Source organism: Pseudopodoces humilis, chromosome 22 (assembly GCF_049639895.1).
Source record: "Pseudopodoces humilis isolate 2021_Gansu_Grassland_sample_001 chromosome 22, ASM4963989v1, whole genome shotgun sequence".
Lineage (NCBI taxonomy): Eukaryota > Metazoa > Chordata > Aves > Passeriformes > Paridae > Pseudopodoces > Pseudopodoces humilis.
The window spans coordinates 4,656,917-4,673,720 of record NC_142221.1 but is presented as its reverse complement, the minus strand read 5'-3'; the positions used below and the strand labels follow the sequence as shown (position 1 = coordinate 4,673,720).

Sequence of the window (16,804 nt, the reverse complement as noted above, 5' to 3'; positions counted from 1 at the left end):
AAATGTTCTGATTTGATTTTTAGACACACAGCATTTTAGGAGTACCTGAACAAGCTTGAAGTGAACTAATTCCTGTGCAGGATCTATTAAGCTTTGAGCTGTAGGACCAAGTCCAGAGCCAGTTCAGACACACAGATCAGTCTCATAGAGTTGAGAAGCTTCTAAAGAAAGGGATGCTCAGTTTTCAACTTAACAGGGAAAGAGGAAACATTAAGAGAAGGAAGCAATTGATTTTTAATGTGTATTAGATAATAATTCTTGCATTGGACATGGTTTTGTAAGCCTCTCACATAAATGTCTGAGATCCATCTCTGTTGGTCTTTTGCCTTTAATCTGTGCATGTAGGTTGCCTCTTAGCCAGGGGTAAGAAGCAGTAAAAATAGCTAGGAATCATATTTAGCTTGGCAAATGCTTCTTACGTTTGGTTTATTGAAAATGTCAGCTCCTGAATTTGATAGCACTTCCTTTTTATTTGAAATTTATTGAATTACCAATTGTGCGTGCAAGCTAATATCTCCTTTTCCAATAGATGGATGTCAGGGTACTTTGTTTATTTTTTATTTGTAAATATATTTTAAAAGTATATTTATTTGTTGTTCTTGTAACTTACAGGACAAGGGACAGTAAAAACAGTTACAGCTGTTTCTTCTACTGTGACATCAGTACAAGCAACAACTTCACAGCTTAACAAAACGTTCTCGTTTTCTTCTGCGGGGTCTGTATGAACATTAAGATTTCTTTGTAGTTGACATTAAATACGAGTACTAACTGTTACAGCAGGTGTTGCCTACAAGCTGTGCACTACTGTAAAATGGCACCTGCAAATGTTAGACTGGGAGGGCAGGAGTTGTAGCAGAGTCCTTTGAAGACCTTCTTTGTGGAAGTCTGAGTGAGGTCTGAAGTTCTGTGGGACTGACACGATATCCTGCTGCTTTGAGGTTTTTCAGTGTGTAACTAATCAAGAGTAGAGGATGACTGGTTTGCTTTTGGAGTTTATCTACAGTGGACTGTTGAAGAAGTTCCTGATTAGGACTTGAAGTGTGTACTGATGGTCACACTTGCTGAATTATTTATTTTAATACAGCAGAACAAATGTTGTGTTTTGGCTTGAAAAGTAATCGGTTCACAAAGGTGACAAGAGGGGCCCCAAGGCATCTGGTAATTTCTGTTACATAACAATAACACAAAGCAAGGCACATGTTATGAACACACAGTTACTGTGAAACCTCTCTTATGGAATGTTGTTCCAGGGATGGCAAAAATCTTTATTTGATTATATCTTCTTCTTAGGGGAGAGGGATAATTCCCTAGGATTGTTTAAAATTCTGCATGTTTACTGGTATAACACTCAAGTGAATTTCTCTATGAAGTGGGCAACATTAAGTAATTCAGAATACACACATACTCAAATGGCTGGGTTTTTTCAGTCTTACCCATTTCTCTGCATGTTTTTTAAGTGGATGCTACCCAAATGCCTTGTTGGGCTCTTCAGAGAGCTAAAAGGGTCCTTTTAAATGATGGAAATTCGGATTTGAAAAGCAGACAGCCCTGCCTTTGTCCCATGTGCAGTGCCTCAGTGTGTAAACCATATGCTAAATGCAGTGCTGTTGTCAGTGATGTCTTAGTCCCATGGCCTGACTTCTATATGAGCAGCTGGTCTTTGAGAATCAGAGACAGCCTAAAAAGCCTCAGGGAATGAAGATCTCTGCAAGACTCATTATGAAAGATCACAGTATTTTTGCAAGACAAAATATTTTCAGTGTAAAATAGTCATGATAACTTTTCATTTCTGTCTTGCTATGATTGATCTCCTTTTTGATGGATGGCTGTATCCAGTTATTCCCTCTGCACATACACTGACTCTTCCCTTTTAGCTCTTTTAAACTCTAGTTACCCCTGTGGTTTCTCATCTCACCAGTCTCCCCAAACTCATCAGGTTTTGGTGCATGGGGAAGAAATACACAGCAGAAAGGAAGGATGGGAGGATGAGGGGTGGTCAAAAGAACTTTGAACCCTGACTCTCTTTAACCCTATAGAAGCCTTTCAGAGAGGGAACAAATGGAGCACAGTGTGTGTGCTTCTCTCTTCCTGCTTAATTCTTGGAGAAACTGTTCCTGTGTGCCTGGCTTTGTGCAAGTCTGTACTGGAAATTTGAGTCTCAGAGTTGTGCTCATCGTATGGTTGGAAATTTCAGCACTTTGAGCTAAGTCATTCTTTCCCTTTCTCCTCTTTCCTCCTAGGTCTGTATTTAATTTTAGTGGTGTCACATCAGCTGCTTCATCACAGATGCTGCCCAGCCTCACTCCCTCACAAGGTTAGTAGAGAGTGTGCAAACAGCATCTCTTCCTTCTTAGCAGAGTGTTTTCCTAATTTGTGTGGTTCTTGTTGTATGTTGCAGTTCTATTACTAAAATTGCAATAACATTTCATACATACACTGGGCTCTCCCCTGTAATACACAGAAATCTGGGCCACCCACCTACCAATTAAGCGAAATGTTTGTTGCCAAGAATATTTAGGAGGGACTAGTTTATGAAAAGGGTAACATCTGTAGTCATTTCCTCTGTTGTCATTAATCTCTAGATTTAAAGTTGCTGAGGTAGACTGACATAGAACTGTTATCCAGTGATTATTTAGTAATCAGAGGGAAATGCTTGGAATGGCTTTGTGTTGCTTCTAGAATTGAAGTGACAATACATAGGCTGTCTTTCCATGTCATAGGTAGACTCTACTTGCCCAATCTCATAAAAGGGAACCTGATAAAATCTGCTTTGTAATATTTTTGAAGCTTTCTGCCTTTAATTTCAGTCTTGCAGATGAGATCATACAGTCAAAAAATTTGCTCCCAATGTTATTGGTTCCTTTGATAAAAGATATCAAATCTTCTTACAAATCTTGGCTTGTTTTTATCCTTAAACCATCACAGCTACAGTAATGCTACTGATACTCTTGATGTTAAGCAGAGAGAATGAATTTGGCTTAAAATTTGAAGGTTAGCATAAAAGCTTAGGTAAATAACACAAGTAAAGGAGGAGTGGGAGGTACAGGAGACTTGTAAACCACAGCATTGTGTGAGGGCAGGTACTGCACTCTGTTCTGTGAACTGGTAGAAGCACCTTTGTCTCTGTAATTGGTAATGGAAGAACTGCAGAATGTAATTTCAGGACCTCAGGAGGAAAAAAAAGCTACATTATTGAGTGTCAGTTACTTAAATGTGCTTCATAGAGGGGAAAACACAAGGTAATGCCAGAACTGCTAAGAATCTTCTGACATTTATTGTTGTTCTCCATGCAGATTTCCTGTACTCCAAACACCAATGCAGTGTTTTCAAGTGAGAATTTGTTTGATGCTCAGAAATGACGTGACAGTACATTAAATAAAACTAGCCCAGTCTCCCTTAAAACTTCAGCAGTTTCATGCTGTTGGACAGCAGTGTATGTTAAAAGTGGAGTTGCTTTGGCAATTAGATTTGAGAGTTTTCTCTAGTTTTCCAAAGCTGAAAACAGGCTGTATAGAAACTGGTTGGTGGTCTATAAATAGCTAAATTTGTAAAGCAATATTTGAGTTTGTAGAAGACTCTTCAAGTGTCAGAAGGTATTTTTATGACCTTAACTGTTCTGAGCCATTGGTTTAAAAAGAAAGTGCTGTAGTAAATGTCAGGAATTTTTTACCTGAACCAAGTAAGAGGAGGTGAAAGTGGTGTCAATAGAAAATCATCTGTAATAACCAGGTCTTTCATACTTTTATCAAACTGCTGAAAAAGAAATAGGAGCGAAAGACTGGAGTTGTCTGTACTTAAAGAGAAGGATGGTCAAGTGGAGGCTGTGATATGACAGTAACAATGTTTGTCACTGCCACCCTGGCCATAAAGGCTTCAGGTGTCACTGTTGTGTCCTGAATGGATATGAAGGTTGCAGTTAACTGATGGACAGTGGCTTTGTAGTTTTGAGGCAAGAACGCTGACAGTCTGTGAAGCACTAAAATGGACCATTATTGCAAGAATGATAAATGAGCTTTGCATACCCTAACTCGATTTGTTATCTCACTGACAGCCGCTGCAAAAGAATCTGCCCAGCCGGATTCATTTTCGTTTGCTGGGAGCTCCAAACTTGGAGCAATTCCTGAGGCCTCTTTTGCTTTTGGATCCCACAAATCAGCAGGTGCTCCAGGAGGTGTAGTAGGAGGTAGCACCTCAACAGATGGCACCCAGTCAAACAAAGCTGCTGCAACATCATCTTCTGCTCCCCCCACAACCTCTGGCAAATTGGATGTTGCTCCATCCAAACCAGGAGATCACTTGTTTCAGGGCAGTCTAGCTGGGGAAACTCTTGGGAGCTTCTCAGGACTACGAGTTGGTCAAGTAGATGATAATGCCAAGACCACCAGTAAAGCACCATCTACCAGTGTTGCAGGAACACAGTCAACTAAAGTGTCTACAGTACCTTCTGGATTTAATTTTGCTGCTCCCCTGACATTAGGAAAAGCTGGAGAAGCTGCTTCAACGTCAGTCACGTCAGCTGGCACAGCATCCCTGTCCATCAGCACTAGCGCCACAGGCAGTCTCTTTGGCAATGTCCAGTTAACCAACACAGGGTCTTCTGGAGTGTTTAATCTTGGAGGCTCTGGTGGCAACAAACCCACCTTTTCATTTGGTATTCAGCAAACAAGCAGTATGAGCACATCCACCTCTGTCCCTTCTACTCTCCCTGCTTCAACCTCCCTCTCATTTGGAGGTTTCTCAAGTTCATCACAAACTGCTGTCCCTGCTGCAACTTCCAGTAAGTCTGCAGGGGATGCCAAATTACCACCTGGGTCAGAAAAACCATCTGAAGATGAAGCTGTAGCAGCTGGGTCTTCACCTCCTGTGCCACAGCCTCAAGCACAGCTCTCAGAGCCTCTTAAAGAACCCACCTTACCCCAGGCCACAGCTGGGGACACTATCCCAGAGGGCTCTGGGACCACAGTGGCACCACCTCCCCCTGACCCCATGGCTGCTCCCACCTCCACCAGCGATCTGAAGGCCCTGGTGCCTCCTGCTGTCTCCACAGGTGCCCCACCAGATCAGAATGTCTCAGCAGCAACCTCCACAGCAAGTGTTGCTTCTCCTGCGGAAGCCACAAGTGCTCTGGCTGCTACCTCTGATGTTACTACGGGTGTGCAGAGTCCAGCTGTTGGAGCCTCTGTGTTTGCCCCCACTTCTGCAGGCTCCCTGGTGTTCTCTCAGCCACCAAGTTCCAGCTCTTCCAGCTCAGCATTTACCCAGCCTGCTGGGGAAGCAGCTGCCACTCCTTCCACACCACCCGTGTTTGGACAGCTCCCAGCAGGTACCACAGCATCCTCTCCGTTTGGGCAGCTCACCACCAGCACTCTGTCCACAGCCACTGCCACCACCCAGGCTGCTACCTCAGGCTTTGGTACTTCTGCTTTTGGCACCACCACCACGGGGGGCTTTGGCCAGCCAGCCTTTGGGCAAGCACCAGTCTTTGGACAACCTGCAAGCAGTTCTTCAAGTGGCTTTACTTTCAGCCAGTCTGGGTTTGGGACAATGCCAGCCTTTGGCCAGCCAGCAGCTTCCACAGCAGCCTCGAGCAGTGGGAATGTTTTTGGAGCCCCGGCCAGCACCAACAGCGCCAGCTCTTTCTCCTTCGGCCAGCCGGCCAGCACGAGCGGGGTGCTCTTTGGGCAGAGCAGCCCCCCCGTGTTTGGGCAGAGCACTGGCTTTGGGCAAGGAGCATCTGTGTTTGGTGGCACTGCTGCTGTCACCACCACCACGTCCTCTGCTGGGTTCAGCTTCTGCCAGGCCTCAGGTAAGAGCAGAGCGTTGTCCCAGTGGCACGGTCTGGCTTGGAGTGTATCACTGGGGAAAGTAGGATGGCATTAATGCCTTTTTTTCCCCCTGTGGCACCTGATGGGCTTCATTTTTTGGTTTGGTTTTGTTCTGTTTTGTTTTCAATTAGTAAGAAGAACTGCAGTGTATGTGAGAAGCAGACTAATGTTTGAGACAAAAGAAGCTTTTGCTCTGCTTCAGTATTCATCAGCAGGCCTCTGAATGTAGCCTTGTCATCCAGTCCTGCCTTCATTTTATATTTGCAAGTCCACCTTGATTTAATTTTGAATTACATATTGTCATGCCTGTTGCACAATAACTGGAAGTGTTGTAAATTGTTGCACCAAAGGGGCAGAGCATCTCTGAGACCAAGGCAATGAATAAACACAGATGCAGCACTTCCTTCAGTGGCGTGCACTGAGCGCATACAACAGGGGATGTACAGCTGGGTGTAGATACTGTGTCATCAGCTAGGGTGGCCAGAAAAAAATTTAAGCCCTCAAAGTGATGGGCTTGCAGAGAAAAATCTGTTAAATCCACTTTTGCATTTGGAAACATCTCAAAATTAAATATAGCAGTAACATGAGCATCAACTACCTGTCTACACAGTTAAATTGGATTTTTGCGCAGACCAAACCTCCTTGATCAGTCCCATTTTGTTCCCCTCATGCTCAGTGTATTGTTTGGGCTTTTCCAAAGGTTTGTCTGTACAATCTTCAGAGAGCTCCCCGGGAAAAGTGACAAGTGTGCATAGTAATAATAGAGAGCATGTATTTCCAAGGAAGAAAAACTAATTAGGTTCATTTAATTAAAAATTACGGCACTGCAGGCAGCTGCTTGCTCATTTTAACTACAGTAGCACAGAACAGTTAAATTGTGGGAAGTGAACTCTGCTCGAGAAAGGTGTTCCTAATTATAGAAATGCAAGTTTTATTACAAAAGGCACATTTAAGTGAACTGGGAAATGGAAAGGGGAGTTCTTTTTTTAATCAAAACATTTCATTATCTTTATCAGGAGTCTTCAGATAACAAAGCTCAGATCCTCTTTACACAAGGGCAATCAGAATGCTCCAGTGCTTGTGCACGACTTGCAGTATTATTGTAGCCATGTTAACAGAAATCAAATTTTCTTAGTGTTAGCAACAATCCCACAAGTGATAAGGCCTTCTATTGTCTGTTTTTTAAGTTGGCCAAAGAGATAAATGAGAATGGCTTTCATATAAACTTTCAATGTAATTTATTATTTCTGTGTTGGCACATGCTTTGTATTTGTCCAGCCTATATACGTTTGGTAACATCATTTGTATCCCTGTGTTTTGGCATGGAAGAGCTGTCCTTGTCCTGGTCTAGTGTCACCTCCCAGAATGTCTTACACTCTGGTAGTAATTCTGGAGGTTAATTTTTCTTTTTTCTCTTAGGTTTTGGATCTAGTAACACAGGTTCTGTGTTTGGGCAAGCAACAAATACTGGAGGCGCTGTCTTCGGCCAGGCAAGTATTTATGGCTTTTTATAGAAACAAAGGGCTGCTTATTTCTGATATATTTTTAAAAAATACAGTTTGATGTGTTATGTAAAATCTGTCCCAGTCCATATTGGCGATATTTGCATCTGCATAAATACTCCAGGGGGTATGGAGACAGAAACATTTTATCACATGCAAGATAAGATAGATGCAGTAAGTCTCCTGCCTTTATTCCATGCTAAGTGGAAAGTAGGGCAAGTGTAGGTCAAGTCTCAAAGGCATCATTCTCTGCTGTGGACAAGATTTAATACAGACTTAAATAAAATTTCATGGCGTTCCATTTTGGAAGGTGATTGCTGGCTGGTTTGTCAGCCTCCTCAGACATCCGGAGAAAAGGCCCAGGCAGAGGAGCCTTGAGGGGAACAAGTTCTGCTTTGCCTTTGCTTAAATCTCTTTTTTGTCCTTTTTGTGTTCTAGCAGCCATCTTCTTCCACTGGAAGCTTGTTTGGAGCTGGAAGTGGAGGGAGAGGTGGAGGCTTCTTCAGTGGTTTGGGAGGAAAGCCAAGCCAGGATGCAGCCAATAAGAATCCCTTCAGTTCCTCCAGTGGAGGATTTGGATCCGCAGCTTCCCAGAGTAAGTGAACAAAACAAGAATACAAAATGTGCTGTGATTTCCATCTGCCTTTGTGATCCCATCTGCTTTTCTGCTACTAATTGTTTTTGAGTAAATTCTGTGTTAATATGAAAGACTTTGAGGGGATAACCAGAGTATGTGTGATGTGTAATCCAGAATTTTTCTCCAAGATTTATGGAAAACAAGTAGGGAAACCATTGAAACAAACAAGCAGATGCAGGAAGTGTGAATAATATCTGTATTCTGTAGAGAATTCTTGACTAAATCCTTCCTTAAAATGAAATACTCTAAATTCTTGTCACTGAATTTCTGCCTCCCAACTTGGTTGGAAGTTAGAAAACTTTGATCATCTCTCATTGCCCTAAGACTGTCTAAATTGCAAAGAATCAATATGTGAGGGATAGAATTTTTGTTAACCTCTGCCTAAAAATGAATGTCTTTATGCAGCACCTGCAAGGTACTTTACCAAAATTTGCTGTGACATGGATAGGCTGGTAGAAAGCACAAAGAAGGGGAAGCAGTGGCTAAACATGAAAGTCAGGAAACAAAGGAAAGCTGTAAAATTAGTGCTGCAAGTGGTTAGAAGTAGCACTTCAAGCCTTAAGAGAGAAAATCCATTTATTTTATTACATCTTTAATAATCCATTGGGATTAATGATTGAGGTCAGTTTTCTAACCTTGCTAATTTAATCACTTAATGCAGTTCTGGGTTTTGTGATGAAACAAAACAGATGGTCCACCAGAAAAAAGCTTTGGTTGTTCCATGTCCTGCCTCTAGATGCAAAACTCCCTGTAGGCTTATGAAGGATGAAAAAATGAGTTATTTCTCAGTAATGCTGGAAAAGTTTGGCTCCTACTTTAAGGTCCTGTTAGATAATCTTGTGTAGAAATACTGAGCATTGCCAAAACAGCTCAGAAGCTTTAATTTGTGGTTTGCTGATATTTGTGTTGTCTGGAGAGACTGATTGTAGCTGCTGGGATTTCTCACTTGAGGAGTTGTCTTCTACTGACTGGGGCACAGGATGCATCTAAACAAATTATCCCTCCTGGTGATTTACTAGAGTGCAGCAATAAAGGGTTGTTAGTGGTCCCATCAGATCCAGAATGGATCTTGGTGCAACTACAAAGTCCTGTAGAAATAAGGGAAGACTTGACTTCTCTCTGTGTTGTTTTCAGTGTGATGTTCATTGTGTGCTTGGGGGTTGGGGAGAAAAAAGTCATTTTCCTTTCTCCTGCTTCAGCTAATGAAGTGCAGTGTAGAATATTGTCTGCTATGATATTGTCTGTTTATAAATATTCTTCATCTCCACAGATTCTTCGAGCTTATTTGGAAACAGCGGAGCAAAGACTTTTGGCTTTGGCAGCTCCTCCTTTGGAGAGCAGAAGCCTACAGGCACTTTCAGCTCGGGTGGTGGAAGCGTGGCCTCCCAAGGCTTCGGGTTCTCCAGTCCAAACAAAGCAGGTACTTTGGGAATGCACCCACTAGGACAACCCTCATAATCTGGGAGATGCTTGCTGTTCTGCCACTTAGCTGTCCACAGCCTGGACTCAGTGCACAGACAAGAATTGTCTCTGAACAATAAATAAAAAATAACTAAAAGCTGAGTGAATGGTGCTTTAACTAGTGGGTCCAAGGCAGAATTTTACTCTCTCTTATGCAGCATCCAGAAAACCACATCCTCAGGTGTTCATTCCAAAAATTCCCGTTGCAGTTTAAGAGCTGAGAGCTGTGTAAGTTCTGGTCTTCTGTTTCGAACAGTCAAGAGTACAGAATGTGGAACTGAATACATGTTTCCTATTTTAGATATCTCCTTGAAATATAATCTTACAAATTTCAGTTTTGTAACATCTTTTATCCCCATTTCACTACTTAAAATAGTGGAAAAAGGAAAGTGAAACATGTTAATATGCGTTGCTAAAGAGAGCGTCTGCTGACCAAAGCTTGAGCCCCTGGGATAAATGCTCTTAATTTCTTAGAGGTAGAGGTAACAAAATATCTGATCTGTGTTTAAATAATTCAGGCCTAGCATTTACTTTTTTTCCAGACCTTTTGTGTTTACAGCCAAACAGTATCCATTACCTTGGCATGGACTGGAATTTCACCCTGGGTATTAAAATGTGCAGTGGTATCCCATCCTCATCCCTGGTCAAATAAAAGAGCAGGTGTCCTTCACGTTCCACAGTGAAACAGGCCAATAATACCGATAAGCAGATGAACATAGAATGAAATAATCTGGGTAGAAATCCATTCAGAGCTGCAGGAGGCAGCTAAATTGCCAAGAGCAGAGATAAGTTCTTGACTCCCTGCAGGCAGTTCCACTGACCTGGCATTTAATCCTTCCATTTTAGTTTCCACCACTTCAACCAGAATTAGATCACACCCTACCTCCCAAATCTTTGCATCACTGAAACACCTAAAACCCAAGTTTGCATCTACCCTTTGATTTTAAGAGGCAGGGAAGACTTGCCAGTTGCAGTTTTCTTTAATGCACTCAGGCACTTCTCTTACTCATATCTTTTGCAACAAAACACCCCTCAGATTGGAATTGATTCTGTAAATGCTTTGGTGTCCATATGATAGGATGAACACCCTGTTATCTACTTGGAAAGCTGCTCTTTGTTTTCTCTAGCCGCGTTATTGTTTATGTGATGTTCTTGTCCCCTTTTTTGCCTCTGTTTTGCTCAGGTGGCTTCGGTGCTGCTCCAGTGTTTGGCAGCCCTCCCACTTTCGGGGGATCCCCTGGGTTTGGAGGGGTGCCAGCATTCGGTTCAGCCCCAACCTTTTCAAGCCCTCTGGGCTCAACGGGAGGCAAAGTGTTCGGCGAGGGGACGGCAGCAGCCAGCGCTGGAGGATTTGGGTAAGCCAGGGACAACAACCTTCTTGCAATACAAGATGATGCTTGGTTGCCTCTGCTTTTACATGAAGAATATATTCTGTCATTGATTGGTAAGCTTGATGTGTCCTTGGCTTGTTTGTTTAAAAGACAAAAACAATTAAGGTATAAAACTAAAATGCACACGCCAAAGGAAAGAATGTGTGTGATCATTTTAATGCTGATAACCCCTGTGTTGAGTCTTTAGCTTTAGAGATGTCAGCTTGCAACTGTGTAAGGAAATGTGGGGCTGTTTTCTCTGTGTGCATTTAATGAGTGCAAATCTAGGACTACAAACTATGCTTAGCTAAGAAAACAATTATTGTTTTCTGTTACTCTGTGCAGACACTTTATCCTCTGGTTAGATTTGGGCTAGAAATGCTAATGAGAATTCAGGCTGTTCTCTCACCTGTGGAATGAGGCACTTGTAATAGTCTGTGCTCCCAGAGAGCTTTATATTTATCCCTCACTGATTGTTTTTACCTGTTCCTGTACTCCCTAAGCCTGTGCTTGGCACCAGAGCAGACAGCACATCATTCCTTGCTTTGTTCAGCAAATACAAAATTCCAGACCTTGCCAAGCAGCTACTGCAGGAGGCAGCAAATGCAGTTCTTCAGCATTGTGCTACCAGCCAGCAACACTCCTTCGTGTCCTGCAGATACAGTCAGACTGGACAGAGCCAATTAAAAAGAGAGAAACTTCCAGTGAGGAGAGGAAACAGGATGTCTCCCTAGTCTTGGTGTTTATATATTTCACAAGTGTTTGTCTCTTTGGTGGTTTCAGGAGGAACTGCCTTTACATAAGGCACAGGGGGACATCCAGAAGTGTGACTTGTTAATTCCCTGTGAGGTGTGGGCAGATACCCCTGAACTGGGGGAGGCTTCAGCCAGCTTCTCCTGCTGTCCAGAATGTGCAGCAGATTGAGGAATCCCTTTGGAAAGGGTGAAAATACAGGCAGCTTAATTAAATCTCCACAAAGAAGGATGTGTCTGTAGGGATGACTTAGCTTAAATCAACTGGTAGTTTGTTCAGCTCCAACATCCAGCCATTGTGCTGCAGGATTTTGTACTGAGACTGGATGTGCTCAGTGACAAAATGGAGATCTTAAAGATAAAATGGAATTCAGAACAAGCAGCATATTGATGGGAAAGAGGTCTTGCATAAGCAGTCTGCAGACTCAAGAAAGATAATTCAGTGACTTAACTTGTGGGAAGCTTTGACAATTTCTTCTCTACTAGAAAGGTACAGAATTGGTCTGATATTTTCAGAGTTCCCTGAGAATGCCGATTTTTAAAACTTCTAAAGAGTGTGCAAAATTCCCAGGCAGCTTTACAAAAATCCAAATCTTACCACAAAACGTTGAGCAATAGTTTAATTCTGCAGTATAATGTAGCATCTGTGCAGGACTTCCTTTCTGCCTTTCTCTTGAAGTGAAACTTGAAAAATCCCAATTCTGAAGAAGTTACTTGCAAGTACACGGTGTTGTATTAGCTCCAAGTTCCTGAGAATACTCCACTGACTTAAATACATGTGATTCATACTGCTTCAATTCTGAAAAATCTGCATCACTCAATAAATGATGGGGGTGTCAGAAATAGAAACCACTGCACTTCTTCAGAGCCTGCAGTTCCAACTGTCGGTGGGCAAATAATGTTTTGCTTTTATAAACTGGCCTCGAGTGCATCTCAGTTGTGTTTTGCACAGCAGCTTTACAGAAGACCTGAAAATCTGGGCAAGATAGGTTGGATTAAATTCTTACTAGGCAATGACTGCATTTCATGTCTTTTAGGTGTCTGGAAAAAAAATCTGTCCATATTAAGCTGTTTCTTACTTATACTGTGTGCAGCCAACAGACCTCTTCTGGTTGCAGCTGAAAGGAGCAGTTTGAACCACAAGTTTTCTTGTCACTATTTTCAGCTACTCTTCCCTACCCAAGATCGACAGGATTTGTGTGTTGTAGCAAGGTCCTGAGAAGATGGAGCACTCTAAAACCTCTTGTTCTAAACACATCACCCAGGCTTGCTTCTTTTTTTAAAAAAAAAAAAAAATCCTAAAAAAAAAAATCTGTTCTGCTTTTCCTGATAAGAGCACATTCATGGTTCTGAGTGCTGCCTGCAAGTACAGAGGTGAGGAGCCAAAGCAGGGCCAGAGATGCCAAGTTCCTGAACTGCTGCTGTCTGTGGAAGCAGTGTGCACACTTGGCACACTTGGGAGAGGAGAGGTGATGTCCTTTGCCAGGTGAATTGCTTGTCACATTGGGACAAGGGCTGTCTTTTATCTGGAGAGATAGCTCTTGATGTGGGTCTGTGTTTTGGGTTTTTTAAAGTCTCCTAGATGTGGATGGATGGAGAGGTGGGTTAACACGCTGTCAGGTCATGTTTTAAGTGAGAAATGACAGGAGCTTGTGTGAGGCACAGCCTTGCAGAGCTGGCACACTGTGATGTGTCCAGCTCTGCTCAGGCTGCTGCTGGGTTTTAGGATTGTTGTGCACTTGAAGAGCTTTAGCAGAGCTTGTCATTTGGAAATATTGTATCTGCACTTTGCCTAGTTTGGTTTAAACTTGAAGGTCGTTCTTTGAGAATATTTCTTATATTCAGGATGGAAAAATGGGCAGAGAACTGTACTGCATGTCATGGTCTCATTAGTGTGTCACACTGAGAGCTTTGTGCTGCCTGGTTGGACAGAGTGGGTGGAGAAAGACAGACACATTTCCATATATAAAAGTGTTTCTCATTTCAGTCCCCAAAAGCAATTAGGAAAATGATTAGTTTGTGGTGGTGGGGAGAAGTGCCAGGTTGGTGCAGATCTTCAGAGGAGCACTGGAACCTTGTGTGGTTCAAAATGGGCTGGGAAGAGAAAGGAATTGAGAAACCTGCAGATTTCTCTGGGCAATGGGGAAGGTAACCTCTGAAATTTGGGAATCTGGATTCTATATCTGTGCTCTGCTTTGTGCTCTGGCTTTGAGCAGCTTACACCAGTTCTGTGTTTGCTGCCCTGTTTGTGAAGTGAAATGATGCTGTACTTTTGGTGAAAACCACATACAGGGGTGAATTAAAATATTCTATTTGGTGGCTGGAGTTGGTATTTCCAAGCACCTGAAGACATACCCTGTGTAAGTGTGAACATATTTGCCTTCCTGCTCAGCATGTGTCAAGAATGGAAGCTGAACAGACCTTTCTATGTATAATAGTCTCACCCAAACCAGGAAATCCCTTTCTGAAATGGACAATTATTCATATCAGCTGGTCTCACCTTTTGATGTATCCTTGTTTAAGGAGTGCACTGTTACTACAGGTATGGGGACAGTCTTCCAGTGTAAGTGAGAAGATGTTTGCAAACTCAGATTTTCTCTTTAAAACCTGCAGGTTTGGTGGTACCAGTAACAACACGGCGTCATTTGGCACCTTGGCAAACCAAAACACGCCCACGTTTGGCTCCCTGTCCCAGCAGAGTACAGGCTTTGGCACACAAAGCAGTGGATTCTCAGCTTTTGGGACAGGTGGAGGAGGTAGGAGAGGCTAAAATCACCCCAACAAGCCCCCATGTTTCTGGTTTTCCCTGGAAATTGTGTGGGACTCCTCAGTTCCCTGCCAGAAATCTGCCTGGTCCTGGTGGTGCTGTAGGGAAGGCACCATGTCCAGGAGAGCTGGGGTGTGTAGCACCTTCTCAGCCTTCAGCTTCAAATTCCATCACTGATCTGCTGTGTGCAATGTCAGCACATCACTACTTCTCTGCACACCTCATCTAATTATTGCTTTTCAGCTCTTTTTGTGGAGTTGCTCTTTATCCTCAGGGGAGAATACTGAGAAATAAGGAATATTTCTTCAGTACCACATGCTTGGGTATCTGTGCTGTAACTACTTAGTATCAGAGGAATATGCACGGGAAAATTGAGCTGGAGCACCAATAGCTGAATGTTTTTCTGCTGCAGTTCAGTGAAGCCACAGTGATTTAGCCAGGGCTCAGAGCAAAGCCTGTGCAAGGCCACATTCCCTGGTGTCTGCCTGGTACCAGGGGCCTGCATTAAGCACAAACCACCTCCAGAAAGCAGCTCAGAGAGAGAGGAGCAAACCAGGCACATTGTCTGCAGGGCTGCTAATGAATTGACCTGGCTGATGAGCAGTGAAAGCCAAACCCTCTTAGGAGCCAGGCAAGTCACTTCTCTTGTAGATGGAGATTTGACTTTCATTGTTCGCTTTCTTCCTGGCCTAAGGCAGGAAAGAAGTATTTTTCAATCTCTGTGTGTGTGAGGGGGCATTTATTACAAATCCTATGCATTTATTTTCCCTTTCACCAACTATTTTTCTATCTTGCTTTTCTTTCAGGGTTTGGGTTTGGATCACCTAACACGTAAGTACCATTTTTTGTGTCTCAGCTCTTCCTTAAAAATACAAATGGAATCAGAATAAAGAGTGGTTTACAAGAGCAAACTCTGAAAATAGCATTTAAATACTAGTTCTGATTTCCATTTTGGTGATGCTGCAGAGCTCAAAGTCAAAGCTCTGGAAGTGAGCTTTCCAGTGAGGTTTACCTGTCTCTTTAGAGAAAATTTCCACTTGGATCATGCTTCTCCTCCACCCCTCAGAGACATGATGTGTGTGCTCAAGCTGTGTGTGTGAATCAGGAGTCTGCTCCATTTATCAGATTGAAACAAGGAATGAAAGAAATTGGTACTTTTGTGGCTGAAGTGAGGTGATAATTTACAGTTAAAGGTTAACTCTATCATCTGCTCTGCCTCTGCCTGGCTAGATCCCTTCCAAGGGAGTTTATTTAAGCAAGTTTATTAAACTTTTTTTCCCTGTCAGATAGAGAGAACATGGATCTCTACAGTTGGCAGGCTCTAGAATAAGCACAATTATATCTAGTCAGTGTGTGTTGCTGCAGGCTCAGGTAAAAGAGGCTGGAAATACTCGTGTGTTCTCATAAAAAGCTCCTGATACTAGGGAGACTGAAGGTTTGATTGAGGGATCTGCTGAATTAATGCTTCCTGAGGGAGGCTCTAGCACTCACTGCTGTGGTTTTCTTTTTATCTTGCTCCACAGATCTTCCTCTGGATTTAGTGGATGGAGAAGCTAGGAACATCCTGAACTCTTCCTGTAGCTCCTGCATTCATGACTCACCCACATGATCGATACCCAACCAGCTTTTCTCCTGAGTATGAGTTCTCAGACTTTTTTTTTAAGGAAAAGATTTTGCTTATTTTTATGCAATACTTGTTCTTGCTCTATATTAAACTATTTTATCTGGCTTGATTTTTTTTTTTTTGTGTTGGAATCATTTATTATCTCCCTGCATCAAGAGGAGATGGATGTGTGCTGGACTTATCAGCCCCGTGCTGGGCTCAGCTTTCTCTTGTCCATCCCTTGCCTACACAAGGGAGTAGCTCCAGTTGGTTCCTGACATAAACCAGCACATTTTTCATTAATAGAATGTCTGATTATCCCAGGCTCTGAAGAAGGGACTGAGGTTTGCCCTGCTAATTTTAAGTCTAGGATGGGGCACATGCTTATCTCAGTGAAGTGCTGAAACTGAGTCATGTGTGAGCCAGAGGCTTAGTGGAGAAATAGGAAATTATCTGGGAAGAAGCTGGCAGTGTGCAGAGCACGTTCCCATGGCAGTAACATTCAGCAAAGAGGTGGGAAGTAAAAGCTCTCCTATTTTTACCTTTCTGTACATCTTACAGAACGCAGAAAATGGAACTCAGGTTCTGGGGAAAACTTCTGGCCCTGCAAACCAGACATGTGACCTCCATCCAGAGGCATTAGTGATTTTGCTTTTTTTGGCTTTGGCTGTTGGATTCTACTGTTGGATCCTTTTTTTTTTTTCCAACAGGGATGAGACTGTGCTTTTTCCCTGTAGCTTTTGGCTTTAGTTGATGTCATTTGTGAAATTCTCTTGTGTTTATACTTGAACATACTAAACAAATGTTTTAAATAATGCCACAAAGGCTTCTGGCCAAACACTTTTTCTGTTTGATGTATCTGACTTCCATGAAACCTCCAAATGATG

The 16,804-nt window shown here is 42.7% G+C and overlaps 1 protein-coding gene across 2 annotated transcripts in view; it reads left to right on the top strand.

The window, feature by feature from the left end:
* Window positions 1-16,047, top strand: part of NUP214 (nucleoporin 214) — a 38,982-nt gene extending 22,935 nt beyond the window's left edge. For both annotated transcript variants that reach the window (XM_088065821.1, XM_005527285.3), the window contains exons 27-36: window positions 613-715; window positions 2,241-2,314; window positions 4,052-5,806; window positions 7,245-7,315; window positions 7,766-7,922; window positions 9,235-9,384; window positions 10,609-10,780; window positions 14,161-14,303; window positions 15,121-15,145; window positions 15,838-16,047. In XM_088065821.1, the coding sequence (XP_087921947.1) occupies window positions 613-715; window positions 2,241-2,314; window positions 4,052-5,806; window positions 7,245-7,315; window positions 7,766-7,922; window positions 9,235-9,384; window positions 10,609-10,780; window positions 14,161-14,303; window positions 15,121-15,145; window positions 15,838-15,871 (2,684 nt within the window). In that variant the 3' untranslated portion in view covers window positions 15,872-16,047. The remainder of the gene's footprint in view (window positions 1-612; window positions 716-2,240; window positions 2,315-4,051; window positions 5,807-7,244; window positions 7,316-7,765; window positions 7,923-9,234; window positions 9,385-10,608; window positions 10,781-14,160; window positions 14,304-15,120; window positions 15,146-15,837) is intronic.
* The last annotated feature ends 757 nt before the right edge of the window (window positions 16,048-16,804 follow it).